This window comes from Diadema antillarum, unplaced genomic scaffold, assembly GCF_040938485.1.
Source record: "Diadema antillarum isolate AM-2024a unplaced genomic scaffold, OU_Dant_1.0 seq00000459_RagTag, whole genome shotgun sequence".
In the NCBI taxonomy this organism is placed as follows: domain Eukaryota; kingdom Metazoa; phylum Echinodermata; class Echinoidea; order Diadematoida; family Diadematidae; genus Diadema; species Diadema antillarum.
Window position 1 is genome coordinate 804,182 of NW_027271430.1, and position 15,478 is coordinate 819,659.

The 15,478-nt window shown below is 41.6% G+C and overlaps 1 protein-coding gene across 1 annotated transcript in view; it reads right to left on the reverse strand.

The window, feature by feature from the left end:
- LOC139732979 (uncharacterized) overlaps positions 1 to 15,478 on the reverse strand; it is a 68,909-nt gene that overhangs the window by 27,356 nt on the left and 26,075 nt on the right. The window contains exon 3 of the mRNA XM_071643815.1: positions 6,690 to 6,957. Coding sequence (XP_071499916.1) covers positions 6,690 to 6,957 — 268 coding nt within the window. The remainder of the gene's footprint in view (positions 1 to 6,689; positions 6,958 to 15,478) is intronic.

The window sequence follows — 15,478 nt, forward strand, 5'->3', positions numbered from 1 at the left end:
TTTTACAAAGTGACGCTACGAAGCAGCGCGCGATGTCAGAATTGCTTTGTGATGTCATAGTTACTTTCTAACATTTCGCAAAGTGAAAGTACGAAGCAGCTCGCGATGTCAGAATTGCTTTGTGATGTCATAGTTACTTTCTGACATTTCACAAAGTGAAAATACGAAGCAGCGCGCGATGTCACATATTGCTTGGTGATGTCATAATTGCATTGTGACATACCATCGAAAGGCGTAGGAATGAATCAGAACTCTTTCCAACCCTACACGTATGTGAGATATTATCGAGACTTGAAGGGTATACAGAGACTTTTATCTTCTTTTGAGTGACAGTTGTTCTGTTTGGAAACTGTGGACACCAGGTTCAAGTGCTAATTGGCTACACCCACACAACAAACACACAATCAATAATACTCTGTTATAATAACACTGTAGATTATGGTGTCTGCACACTGAGGGTCATTTGTAATCATAGATTTGGTCAAAGCCACTCCGTGTCCTCACATTATGAGTCCGCTTCAAGGGAAATGAGACATAGGTTTCAAACATAATATAAACTTTTCTTTCTTCATGCGAATCATAATGTAAAGGACAAAAGCTGTGCTGAAACCCAGTCACGTCTATTTCAATTTTAGGCGGCTAAAAATCTACAGACTACATAGATGCACACACCAGGTGCGCTTGCTCGTGTCTCGAAACACACACATACACTCACACACACAAATGTAAACCAGTTTTCACATAAAAGACATATAAAAACATGAGACGATTGCACGAGCTGCGTAGAGGCGAGAACACCATGGGGCTTTATAATATACACACGTGCCCGCGCGCACGCACGTACGCAAACTCGCACGCGCGCACAGCCGGTTGAGGAGATAACGCGACTTTCAAGGCTGGTTCTCCACACCAAATATCGTGGAGGAAATAATGAACCTCATTCAATATCGAAAGTAAAGAGAATACAGTTCACACAGTGATAACAATGACTCAGTTTCAGCCGTAGCAATGATCATGATACGAATTGATTTTTTCCCTCTCTCTCCGCGTCTCTCTGAAAGACTGAAGGAATTGTATCATCTACAGAAGAAGGCCACGCAAATATGCACTTGAGAGAAGAGCGAAAAAAACGCGCTCGGAGACAAGAGGAGATGTGAATTAAATCCGCATTGCTGAGACGATTCGAGTCAAAAGTCAATTTCAAAAGGACATCTCGGTTTGCTATAGGAAGTCCGTGATTAAATCTTACAGCGCTTTTTCAGCTGCCTCCCCGCGACTCTCGTTCGATATCGCAGCGAGTCGGCGGCTGAACCCGTGTATGTTGTCCAACCGACGAAACTCACGTCTTTGTATGACGTTTTGTCCGCGTTTATGATTTCCTGCCTCGCTACAATAATACCACCCAGGCGGGTGCATTCTCTCAGTAATTTTAAGGTCACTTATCAATATTCTCATAATTTTTCGATCGAATATATTGTTTTCTTGTGATCATAATACCCCCTGCTCCCAGTATAGACTTTTTTCCCCTCTTCTTCAGTTCTTCTTACATAATCCCTGTCTAGAGCGGGGCTGAGATAGACGGGCGCGTGGACCGATCCTGTGCTGCAGGTGCAAGACGTTACCGGCCCAGACAAACCTCCACGTGCATCATCCGTCAACCCCCTCCCCCAAGTTCTCTTGAAAGCAAGATTTTGCCAATCCATGAATTTTATTTGATTTTGTGAACTATTTTGACAGGGAATCTCACATTTCAGGCCGCTGTTGTCTGCGCCAATCTTTATTTAAAAGAAATTAACAAATAGTCTAGGCGCTTACGTGGCAACCTTGTCTACACAATAATAAGCGCACGATTGGTACTGCTGATTCTTCAATGGAGGTGATGTTTCTGTTATCATAACCCAGATATAAGGTATTCATCATGATTATGTTGTGACGTCACTAAGTTTTTAGATGAAGTAGTTAGTGTGAAGATTGTTCATTTCATACATGGACAAATTGCAAGTTATTAGTGTAAATTAACGAATCAGTGCAAATTATCACATCAGGAAAGTCTAACCTATATGTTAACATATTATACAAGGAAATTACAATCATGAACGGCAGAAAATGTATCGGATCCAATCATGCATTGATTCACTCTGTATGTATTTGATATTGATGTTATATTATGTCACCTTTTGGTAATTGAAGAGCTTGCTTCCAAAAGGCGCAAAATTCATTGAAAAAAATGATGGATTTAGCGCCTTTTGGAAGCAAGCTCTTCAATTGTTCTTGAATTGCGGGGATAATGCAAAATTGAAAATCATGGAATAAAAACTTATTCTTTTGTTTGTTACTTGAAATCTTCATACGGTGAAGAGAAGTTATGGTTAAGTGTTAACACATTGGTTAGGACTGCATTACATTTCAAATAACTTTCGTGCATCATCTTTGTATTTCTAAGTAATGACGTGTAAGCAGACCTTTGGAGAGATGATTAGATTAGATTAGATTTTATTTCATTTTATTTATTGGTTCCTGCATCATCATCATTGTACATGAACATATATGTACATGTGTTATAGTACGTACATTGTTGGTGCCATTTTTGTTTTGTTTTGTTTTGTTTTGTTTTACCTTTGTTTAATGCTTAGATGTTTGATGCATCCAGGGTCAGACCATAACCGATGTAAAAATAACCTGTAGAAGTCACTGTCGTTCGAGAATATAAAATTAACATTATCGTACTCCTATGTATCTTCTAATAGTTCGGGTGTACATGACTATATCGGAGGGGAGGGATGGTACACGAGGATATTGTTTATGTCTCTCTAATCTCTAATAATGAACTTCAAATAGATTTGTGTGTTTAAGTGCATGGCTTTGGCTGGGGGTACAGTGTGCAATAAATCAGAACCCGGTTTAACGTCGTGCCGAGCCGAAATTTAATGACGAAACGGTCAAATTGCCGTCCCCCAGTCTTTGACACTTCCCAATATGTAAGATATCACCAGAGCTGTGAAAAGTTAACGGAGCCCAAGAGATGGACGCCAGCCAGGAGTGCCGGAGAGAGGCCAGGGGGGCTTTGCCCAGCTCGGGAGGGTCGCACCGCTATGCCCCTGAGAGACGGGAGATTCTGCCAAACTTCACACTTCCAGCGGTATTCAGCGGGCTTCACGCGCGCTCTCTCGGAGGCCGTCGCCTCTCGTCGGGTTTGCGCAGGGAGCCGAGACGGAGGGAAGAAACTGCGAGTCGGATAGGGGAATGCTGGCCGCCCGGTCCGGTCGGGATGAAGTAGGCAATACAAACCAGCTGTCAGGTGCGTGGACCACGGGCGTGAACGACCAGCGTGGAGGACCTGGCTACACAGCCCTAATTACGCACCCAACACCACGCCGCTTTTAGATTAACCAGGGATTAGGTGGAGATTAAACGGTGCTTGCTCTCTGTCCATCATCCACCCCTTTCCCCTTTCCGCATCCGGAGAGACTTTGACACACATGAGATCGAGAAGAGGCAACTCAGTAAACAAATCAACTCTTTCTTCTTCGTTCAAATAAACACAGCTCTACTCCATTCTGAATTTCATAGACTACCTTCATGAAGCAGTACGTGGTTTGCAGAAAAATACTTTCATTGATATCATACAGAATTTGAAACGCTTCTCAATTATGATCATAAGAAAAATCACCCTTGAAAAAAGTTTGAAATATAATGTGTCCTAAAATTGCACGTGTAAATTTCTCAGGAAAACGACAATGAAGGTTCATGTGTGAACAAAATCATAATTTCCGAAATTCTCAGTGGAATTATACACCAGCTCAATCATGTTAATAAAGCAAAGAAATTCCTGCATGAAGAAAATAAAAAAATAGACAAAGAAAAAAGAAAAGAAAAACGAGGTAACATTATGTGGACACGTATAAAATTATGAACCTATCTATAAAATATGACTCTTAGTTGGCGGCCTGACACCAGGCACACTTAGCTACAAAAACCCGCAGGTGCGTAAAGCGACGGTGACACAAAGCAGCTTGTTAAGAGAGCTGTGAAAACGTATTTCCTCAACGACGAGGCGACACTCGACGATTCATTACACGCGACAATGAGCCCGTGACACTGCTGCCACCAGAACTCGTCTTCATAATAATATGGAGACTCTACCAATGAAGTATCCGGAAAACTCTTCTCATTTTCTTTTGTGTTTGTGTTTTTGTTTGTGTCTTTTTAAGCCATGTATCTTTTCAGCTCTACAAGGTCGCCACGTCTACAGTCGGTTTGAATACTTACTCCCAGACCCAAAGGCAGAGAGTTATTCTTTTCTGTTCTGTAGCTACGTCGTTTATAAAGTAAGCACTGTATGACTATTATTTTCCGTTACCAACGAGCTGTATCGATCCACGATTGCACCCTGCAGAATTAGATACAACCGCAATCATTCGGGATTTTTCCACTGAAATCAGTGTGAAAATTCCACAGCATACTGGACTTTAATACGTTAGTTGATGGACCCCCTTTATTGAAAGACCTAATTTAAAAGTCCGTATTGTTCACTTCCGGTGTGGTCGGATAGATGGATTTGCCAAGCTAGCAGAGCGACTGAATCCCATAGAAAAAGGTGTGATGGGGACAGGTGATGCTATATCGATATATTGTGCTTCATTTCTGGTCAGCCTGCACGCTAGTGTACGGACAGCGATACTAGTGGAGCAATGAAATGATCGATAACATTGCTGGTGCCATCGACCACCTTGTATCGCGTTATCTTCGTCTGCCCTATCATTACGGTCGTTTCAAAAAGACCTTCGCAATTATGGTATCAGGTAGGCGACGTTTGGCCTTGACTTGAGACTATTATAGAATCAACTTTTCATGACTGGAGAAATCCTGGAAGAGGACCAGAAAAATACTTAAGTTATGTCGAGGGTATTAATGAATTGGTTTTCGTTTGTCGCTCGTAAATTCCATTTTCCCTCTCGCCTCATCTTTAACTCTCTGTTTGTCATTATGCAAGTGACCTCAAATTTGTTCACTGGACAGGCATGCGCCAGGGATTTAGAGAAGGGGTCCCTTTTCGTCGTATAAGTCAGGTCCATTTCACTAATTTTGTGTAATCTCTTTACTACCAAGCCAAGCCCGTATTGCACACTTAAGTGGCATTAGCATGCTCGACATGACGGATCTCATTTGTATCGATGCGATTTGTGTCCGCCTATCTGCGCGCCAAAATGGTGTGTGTGTTGTTAGCATGGATCAACCGTGCACTGGGTAATACAGCGCGTGCACGACGTACTCACAACCGTGCGCACCAGCCTGATTCGTCTTACAAATTTGTGTCCTTGGTCAGTTTGTGGGAAAGAACGGGGGACGGAGAGGGGGAAAAAAGGCGAATGAAAAATCAAAATGGCGATTGAAAGTCCGCAGAATCATATCTTGCACGCTATATTCGGGTAAACCTAATTAGGGGTGTTGTAAGGGGGACTTACGAGATTAAGAATTCACACGCTGCTTTCGGTCGCACAGCGTTTTGACTTCTTTAACATCTTCCATAGACGGTCCGAAGGGTTCAGCGAACCGTGCAAATTTAGTGAAGACACTCCACTGCTCGACATAGCCAAGAGTTCAGCGGACCGACGGTGGGAGCTTTATGGCAAAGCCACATTTGTAAGATTACTTTTGACCTCGTTTCCGCGGGCCCCTGACAGTTTTCCCGGCGAGGGGCAAGAAGAAGAAGAAAAAAAAAAAAAGAAAAGAAGGGAAGAAGAGAGATGGTCGTCTGGTGAACACGAGTTGTGGTGCTTTCCCGCCTTAGGGCCCGGCTTATCGTTTGGGGCTTGTTGCATGCCTAGCGGACATGTTGCATCAGATTAATTGATTTCTATTGCGCAAGATAAAATGCTGCTCAAAGAAACGAAGAAGATATAGTGGCACTCAAAGAAAAGCGACATCAGAGGGAAAAGAGATGTAGAGAGATAGAAAGAGACATATAGAGGGATAGAAAGAGACATATAGAGGGATAGAAAGAGATATATAAAGAGATAGAAAGAGACACGTAGAGAGATAGAAAGAGACATATAGATGGATAGAAAGATATATATATAGAGATAGAAAGAGACATGTAGAGAGATAGAAAGAGATAGAAGGAGAGATAGAAAGAGACATATAGAGGGATAAAAAGAGAAATATAGAGATATAGAAAGAGACATGTAGAGAGATAGAAAAAGATATATAAAGAGATAGAAAGAGACATACAGAGAGATAGAAAGAGACACGTAGAAAGATAGAAAAAATATATAAAGAGATAGAAAGAGACATATAGAGGGATAGAAATAGAAATATAGAGAGATATATTATAGAGAGATAGAAAGAAGCATATACTAGTAGATAGAAAGAAAGAGAAATATAGAGAGATAGAAAGAGATATGAAGAGAGATAGAACGAGACAAATAGAGAGATAGAGAGATATCATATCATATTGTCTTATCTTCGTTTGTATCATTTGTTGACATTTCAATGATTTTATTTGCCGCGTAATGCGGTAAATACAAACACACAAACACACACACGCACGATTCCATCGCCTTTGCACGTCCAGTGTGCTCGAGCTCTGTGTACGAATAGACCAAAGAAAGTTATGCAGACGAGTAAAAAACAATGAAATTTTTCAAGAAATTGATGTAAGAGTAGGTGGAGCTTACACTGCTACTCACATGGCCGTGCTGGTCCAGATTGTTATTGGTCAGCTTGAGTTTGTGGAAACTGACCACCTGCTTCATCCAGACTGCCCCCGTGGCCGGAGAATCCGGGTGGATGTATAGCCGGCTGGGCATGTGTGGCTCGGCCTTGCCGGACACCACCCACTCGGAGTTGTGGTACTTGTAGCGGGTGTCGTCCACGGGCACGATGTCCATCAGAAGGATGTACTTGGCGTTCTGCTCCAGCCCGGTGATGCTGCATCGGAAGGTTGGGAACATCCGCCTGGAGGACATGAGAGAAGACATCACTTGTTATATTGTGACTAATGACACAAAGTAAGAACATCTCATTGGGAATATCACGGGTGTGAGTGTCAAACATGAGAATATTCTTTAAAAAAACAACAACAACAGCGAGTACCATGCCGGCGCTCATAAGACATCACCAAATAAGTTTATTGGTGGCGTAATGCAAACTTCTCAATAGAATTAAAGATTCAATTATTTTGCTTGCGGTAGTCACCAACTAGAACGCTGGTAGCTTGTATATTGTGTAAGTCGTTAAGAAAAGAAATGACGGTGCACACACGTTATATAATTCATAAGCAAACTCACTGCGAAACTATTGTGGTTTATAAACAGTTAGTTTAAAGAAAAATAACCCAGATATTCAAGGATTACCGACCAAGAAGATGGTTTTGATATTGTTTGATCTATCAGCTATAATTCTAATTTTCCCTGTAAATTTTGGCATGCTTGAATTAAAAAGAAAAGAAATACATTCCATGTATGGTAGTACAAATACCAAACTCTCCATGAAAGTGATGAGTCTCTTTGTTTTCTTTGAAACTCCTCTTGTAGGTTGAAATGATGAAGTCATTCATGAGTATACGTTTATATAATGGGGACAATGGCATCATAATCATGATTTTTTCTTAAGTTTAACCGTCAATCATTTGTCTTGAAATTCAGCGTTCTTTCTTTTACGTCGTCGTTGTCATCATCATCGTCGTCGTCGTCGTCATCATCATCATCGTCATCCTCATCATCGTCATCATCATCGTCACCTTCATCATCATCATCGTCGTCGTCGTCGTCATCTTCATCATCGTCATCGTCATCTTCGTCGTCATCATCATCGTCATCGTCATCATCGTCATCATCATCATCATCATCGCCACAACAGTAATGATATCATCATAATATTAAGGAGTAATTTACACTAAGCATCGCTGAGGAGCGGGAAGAGACCAACGGTGTAAGTTCAGCTGGGAATAGATTAAGAGTAATATTCTTACACCAAAGGTGAAGCCTATAGTCATGATCATAGTGATGCCTTTTAAATTCACAAATTATCAAACATTTTCAGTTGTTCACAAATTTGCGCTCGTATCATCGGACATGTCGGACTGAGGCATAAATAACAATTATTCGGGGAAAATGAGAAGTTAGACATTTTCCGCCTTTGTATAGCATGATGTGCTAAAGGGAGTCACTGTTCGTATTAAACTAATAACTTCGTTATCCTTAGACGACGGAAGGAACACAGAGCGTGTGTCTAGTCTCCCAAGACCCACGGTGGAATAATCATACACGCTTCTCCTATGATAGTGGTGTCAACATCTGGACAAAAGAAAGAGTTATTGTACCTTAATGAAAGAGCATACATGGAGATGTCGTCGTAAAAAGTACACATTCTGGGCAATGGTTCAGTGGCCTCAAATTTTGTTTCAAGTATTCCGTTCAGATTACAGTTGGAATTTGGCATCCGTAGTGATGAATTTACAATGAGAATCGCCACCATGTGCTCACATAATTAGGACGGATACGGAAAACATCCGTTTACACTTTTAGTTCCCATTCTCCCGTCCCGCATTACCCTTAATACTTCTCTCTCTCCCCTCCCCCACCCCCAGTCCAATTCAGCACCCCACTTGCACCCTCCTGCCGGAATAAATTGCAAATAAATTGCACCGTTTACGACTCAACACCCCGCTAACTGGCACCCTCAGTTCCGATGAGAATTCTTTCCCTTCTCCATAATCTGGGATGGGCGTTGGGAGAAGCGAGAGGAGAAGTTTAGGCAAAGTGTGAAGCAATGAAAAGGCTGGCCGGCCGAGCGTGCTGTGGTCTTTGAGAACGAGAAGGGGGAACTGACGGCATCCGATTCTCCAGTTATCACCTCGACCTCGCCAAGTCGGCGTTCTTTCCCCCCTCCGCAACCCGACTCGTGACGGGATTCTCAACTTGGTGTGGACACCAATTACAGAGTTTGCGATGAATCTCGGCGCTTCAATCACGTCCGCTTTCTCTGGTAGCACGCGGCGTGCGTTGCCATGCATACCGGGACGAATGTCGTAGAACAGATTGCAATCTTCCACACAAACACCGCCGATTAGTACCGGATGATGCCTGTCCGAATCACCCCCCCCCCATTTCATCGTCTGCCATATACTCCCATACATATTATATGTGTCATTTTTGTTAACATTTAAGATGATCTCGTCATTATCAGACTGAGTCTCAGTTTACAGCCTTTCATTTAACTAAGCAACATATCAAAATATCAAATTTTGAGAGGCCCCGAGGGAGGAAATATTATATCTTTTATAGTCTTTCCTGAAATGGACTCAATATCATTAATAAGAAATCATCATTTGTCACTTATCTTACGGCAGTCACCTCCGTCAATAAAACTTTCCGAGATTTTACAGCCGCTTGATGCAATTTCATATTTATGAGGAAACAATGCAATGTCTCATGAAAGCTGTTCTTAAATTTGGTAAAGTTAGATAATTTCTTCGTCGCTGAAGTGAATGATTTTGCGAATGTTGATGCGATGAAGGTTTCTAATACAGGTATTTCTCAGTTACTCTCTCAGCAACGTTATTAATTTTTTAATTCTCCTGTATTCATCCCATTTTCTTGTCACCTACAGTATGAGAGCTATCACCCCACACGACATTCATGACATTTGGTGTCACCAAAATGATAATACTCAGTTGTTGTGCCTCGTTTTGGAAATAAGCAGTGGTAAATTATGATACTCAATTACCCCTCTTTTATCGCTGGAATATCTTCAAACAGCACTCTCTTTAAAACAATGTCGGCAACATGCATATCAACAAAGAACGTGCAAATCTCAGATAATAGTCGTGAATGATAGGAGAGAATGTTTTCGGTCCTAGTTCGTGATTGTATCATCAAACCGATCAGAATTAATGTACAGTCCGTCATTTTAAGTTGAGAGATTATTTCCACTTTTGGGCAGTTGAAGGGGCTATCGAATCCTCGCTGTCCTTGCTTTTTACTTCAGATCTTTGAGAGGTATGCACAACATGGACAGCAAAACTAAGTTTTGCCGGACCGTTGTTAAATTTCGGCCGCCTCTTGTAACCTCAAATCACTCTGTTTATATGTCTTTCTGACTGTCTGTCTGTCTGTCTGTCTGTCTGTCTATCTTTCACTCCCTCGGTCCTTCCAGTCACCCACTCTTCCTCTCGGTCTTCTTTTTGATTATACCAACCCGCTCTCGTTCGATTTCGAGTGGTAACACACTTGAAGTTGTTAAGTACCCTTGATGCAACTGAGCAGGCCCCCGGAGCGGCGAATTAGGACCACGCGTTGCCTCTTGCCCCGCAACGCCAGCACACGTTTCCCCCCTGACTGTCCAAACACGCACCGCCAACAAATTTGTTCCCGACGTTTGCTTAGTTTCGGGCGCTCATCGGCAGGGAAGTTCATTAATAATCTATTTCTTGAACGAACTCACTGCTTCTGACGGTTTCAGGGGGTATAGCGCATTATGTACAAATATTGTGATTCACAACATGGTCTGAGGGTAAATTGCTTATAACAGTTGCAATGGGTCGCAAGATTGCAACAATAGCGCTTGTGTAACTTTGGAAGAATGTCACTAAGTATGCGAGCAGAGTTGGAGCGCTTTGCTCGTAATAAACTGCACGACCTGACCACTTAACCTGACTAAGGACCACCCAAATCTGAATTTGAATGTATTCCTTCCACAAAGTCAAAAGTTGATATCATTATTTTGAGCTACAAGTTTGTTTATTCAATTAAGATAAGAATAATAACGACCATTTACTCGTAGAAAACGCCTGGTGTAAATAGGCGACTCACACGTCGTTCTGAGCAGATGACGAAATGGAATTCATCACGAGAGAAATGTAAGATATCAATACTGAAGCTTTTCAAGTCAGCGAATGCATTCTCCACCACCTCATTGCCCCCTTCATTTTGTGGAAGTGATTGATTCTTTAGTGAAGCTAGAAAGACAGCCGGTAGTCTTGATTTCTCGTTTGTCTATCATTGTAAGCTGGTTGGTGCTGGGAGAGCATTCAGTCTTCCCAATTAAGATCCACAAAACCATCCATTTATATGACATTGACAATTCAGCTCCGCTCAAAAGGAAAGATAATCAAGAAGTATGAATGTGAAATAGTTCTTTCTCTGGAAATTCAAAAGACCAATCGAGCTTATATTATCTGACGAATAGTCACAATGACGTTTGTCCTTTTCCGTTCCACGACAAACAGTGGACCACAGCACCTGTCTAGCAGGGTCACTCTACATTCGCCCAACGATTTTTGCCACGTTCGGGACTAACGGCAGCTGAAATCTACTGTCCGCCTTCCTCCGTGCGCTCGAGCTTGGGTGTGAAAATACCGATCTTTAGCACTCGGTGCTAGCTCCATATAGGCAGCTAGTCTAAAAGTCGCTCTATTCTATCATTCCTTACATTTTTTTTTCAAGGTACTCCTCAATCCTTGTCGTAGGTTTTACCGTTTTGGTCATTTCCCATGGATTTCTTCGGTTTTAATTTTCAGCGCATCGACTTCTCCGATAAGTAGAAATACGCAGTTGCAGAGGGGCGGGTATCCGACTCCACAGTGCCACGGCTGATGGCGGGAGATTTTCAGGGGTGTGAGGTGGTGTTATGACAGACGACGACATAGCAATATTGGAACAAGGGAATCGAAATTAGCGCTCTATCGATTGCCGGATCGCTACGGATCCGTAGGGAGCTGGACGGAAACTTTGCGCGCTCTTCTCTTTTTTTTCCCCTCCACCTTTCTTCATGGGTAACAATTCGTCGACGGTTGTAATGGGCTTAACCAAGATTACCTCCTTTCTCCTTCTCTTCACCTCACTTCCATTTTCTCTTTTATTATTCTCCTTCTCTCACTTTCTTTCTCTCTCTCTCTCTCGCTATCTCCCTTTCGTACACACAACACACACACACACACACACGTTCACTTTGTCCTTCGTGTGTGCCCCTCTCTTGTTTAACTATATTGTCACAAGACATACATTAAAATCTCCCATCAGCCATGCTCAAGTTTGTCAGGTACTTCTTGCGGCCAAAAAACGACACTTGTTTCCTAGTCTTTTGATTTTTTCTTTCGTCATCTTCTTCCTTTTGTACCTTTCATTCATTATTTTGAGAAAATTCTCTCATGATTCCGATTCTAACTTTCTGCGGGATGTCCGCGTGCTGCGAATCAACCTGGTTACACCACTTAACATCCTCACTAATGAAAGACGGCCGAACTGGGATTCAAAGGCCGACGAAATATGACATTGAAGAAATGCGCGGTTTAACGCTGACCTTGATTTGAGAATGGTAGATCACTTTTTATACTTTTTCACTGGCTTTACAAAAGCTCCGTTTGCCGCTGGCACAGATTTCTGCTTGTTTCTTGCTTTGTTTGTCGCCTCATATTTCCATCAACCCACCTCAGGAATAATCTTTGGAAAAGGACGCAAGCTCAGAACAGCGGTGGCCTAAAATAGAATTACTCGCAAATAATTATTACGGCCTGATCTCATCAAACAGAATCATACCAAGGTACTATTTCTTATGAATCCTATTTGTGCACAGTTCATTAGATAAGGGTAATTTTGTTCGAATGATCATCGAAAACGCAGAGCAACGTGCACGAAGGAAAGAGAGTGAGAAAAACGGGAGAGCATAGAGAAGGAAAGAGAGAAGGGGAAAGGTACGTTTTATTCGCGAAGTGCAAGGGCCCGAATGCGATCTATGCGTTTCGTTCACCGCGGACAAGTGTGTCTCGCCGGGGGTTCGCCCAAGAACTCAGCAAAGGCTTAATAAACAAATTAGATTTTGCCCGCTCCTTTGGCGTGTCGCCTGTTTGCATGCGGCGAGATGTGAAAATTGCCTAAACTGATCACCGAGACGTATTCCATTGTTCAACATCCTGCTCCTTTATTTATCGGTATCCGTCGATTTCGCTCTTCCAATGCAAGAGGGGCTGATGAATTCCACGTCTGCAAACGACGAAATGTGGTATATTGTCACTGAAAGCGAAATCCGCATCTCATTTTCCTCAATATTAATGATTTGGAGTCTATTGCATAAATTCTCTGCTGTCTGCTATTATCTGACGTGATGGTATCAAATATTCTAAAGTGACACTGATCGAGTAGGAAATTAGTCGCTTGTTAACTTGTGTTGCTTAATATTTTGCAGGCACATGTCAAGCAATGTACGAAATGGTAATGTGAAATCAAACAATTTATTATTTGTTTTAAATTTTTGTAGCAAAGGAGCATCAAAACAACAAAATGAGCACAAAGAAGGGAGAATAAGATAAAGATATATCAAGAGCGAATAGAAAGGGAAAATGCAATTAACCCCCAGAAGAAAATAAAGGATAATGAGTTTGACGCTGATGTTTATGAAGAAAGGTAATGTTGATTATCATCAAAACGACGATGATGTTGACTTCAATGACGGTAACGGAGAGTGACAATGAAGACTGTGATGATGCCGATGAGGACAATCTTGACGATTTTAACCACCAAAAAACAAGAAGACGATCACGGAAGGAAAATGAACGCGTCCTTCACCACACCCAACCATTCGGCTCCATTCGCGATTAAACAGTCGGTCTTAATTCAATCAGAAAAGCGCCCCTCTTTACTACCCATGTCAAGGCAAGTTCCCCTTCCATTCCGTAATGGATACACCAAGGAAACGGATCTATTGTGACGTGGGGAGAATGTGGAATCACCGCCCGAATCTTACTGTGATCGCGCTTCCAGAAAATGGCCTAATTTCATGATTCTGAATTCTAGGCTATTACGCGCGAAAGGGATATGTTTCGTAACCTATTTTCAATAGAGTTGGGAGGGGGCACTTAACTAGATTTTATGTCATCCAATTATACGATAAGAGAGCAAATGGCGGGACTTTCCTTGGTTATCAATTTAGATTTTCTGGTAAAGAGAGAGAGAAATGAAACGTTAGGACAGGGTATGGAGCCTATATTACATGGTGTGTCACTACTGGTATTATACAATGAGGGACTCTTTTGAAAAATAGCCATTGCTTCACGGGTCTAATATGTTTCATTGGAAGAGTCATAAAAGTGCTGAAATATAGAATAATATGGTCATAGCTACGAATTATCAATGCATACATTTGAAACCTTCACACACAAAGGTAATAAAAAGAGTGTAGAGAAAAGAAATAATGTGATGTTTCCATTGGATTAAAGATTTAAAGAATACAGACATACTTCGTAAACATGCAAATACATACACACGGACACACACAAAATACAAACATAGAAAATGAGAAATGAGTACATATTATTGCAGAATACGCCGCAACCAAAGAGAATATTGAAGCCTGCAGGCAAAGATGTCAACCTAACAATAAACTCAAGGTTTTATTTTAGATGATACCATTTAATGGTTTAAAATGAAGTTCAAAATCTAATACATGGATGTTTGAATGGCCCCAAGTGTCGAACTCTTAATACATTTCCAACGAGTATACAATGAAATAAAGGGGAGAGTTGCTGTGGTTGTTTGTTTTGCTTTATTTTTGTCTTGTCTTGTTCTGCTTTGCTTTGCTTTGCTTTATTTTACTTTTGGTTTTGGTATTGGCTTTCTTTAAGGGATTGTAGTTGCAGCTATTGACACAGGATGAAGAACGCACGTGACTATCTTTGTTAGCCCTTTACAAAATCTGGGATAATGGAGACGTGGAAAGATACAGAAATTGAAAGAGAGAAAGAAATATATAGGAATAAAGAGAGACATAAAGTCATTACACAGTGACAAAAATCTTTCCTCCGAACATGTAAGCATACATGGCATGATATACGTTGGCGGACAAAGGATGTAGATGTAGAGAGATGATTTCAGATATAAGATGTGAGAGATTGACAGAGAGAGCGGGAAATACAAGAGAGTAACATGCAGAAGACAAAGGAGTAGGGAAAGACAGAGAGAGAAAAAAAGAGAGTAAATATAGCGCAAGGAGAGATAAAAGGAGAGAGAGAGAGAGATGGGAGAGAGAGATACAGGAAAGATTATAAACATCAGGGATGTGAGAGATGGACAAAGAGAGGGAAATACAACAGAGTAATGGAGAAGATAAAAAGAGAAGAGAAAGAGAGAGAGGAGAAGAGACATAGTTAAAAGAGATATTAAAGACGAAGATAGAGAGAGGAGGGAGAGAAAGAGAAGGAAGAGAGAGAGAAGAAGAGACATAGTAAAAAGATATATTAAAGACGGAGAGAGAGAGAGAGAAGGGAGAAAAAGAGAAGGGAGAGATAGAGGTAGAGAGAAAAAGAGAGACGGAAAGAGGAATAGGAGTCTTAAGACCCACCAACCGCGGGCGAGCATGTAACGTGCGTGTAACCGTACACCGTAATCTGCAGGCTCGGTATAAAATGACACACCAACCCACTGCACGACCCACGGTCTCCCGCGTCAACTTAAAAGCAAACTGAATACGTATTGACTTTGAA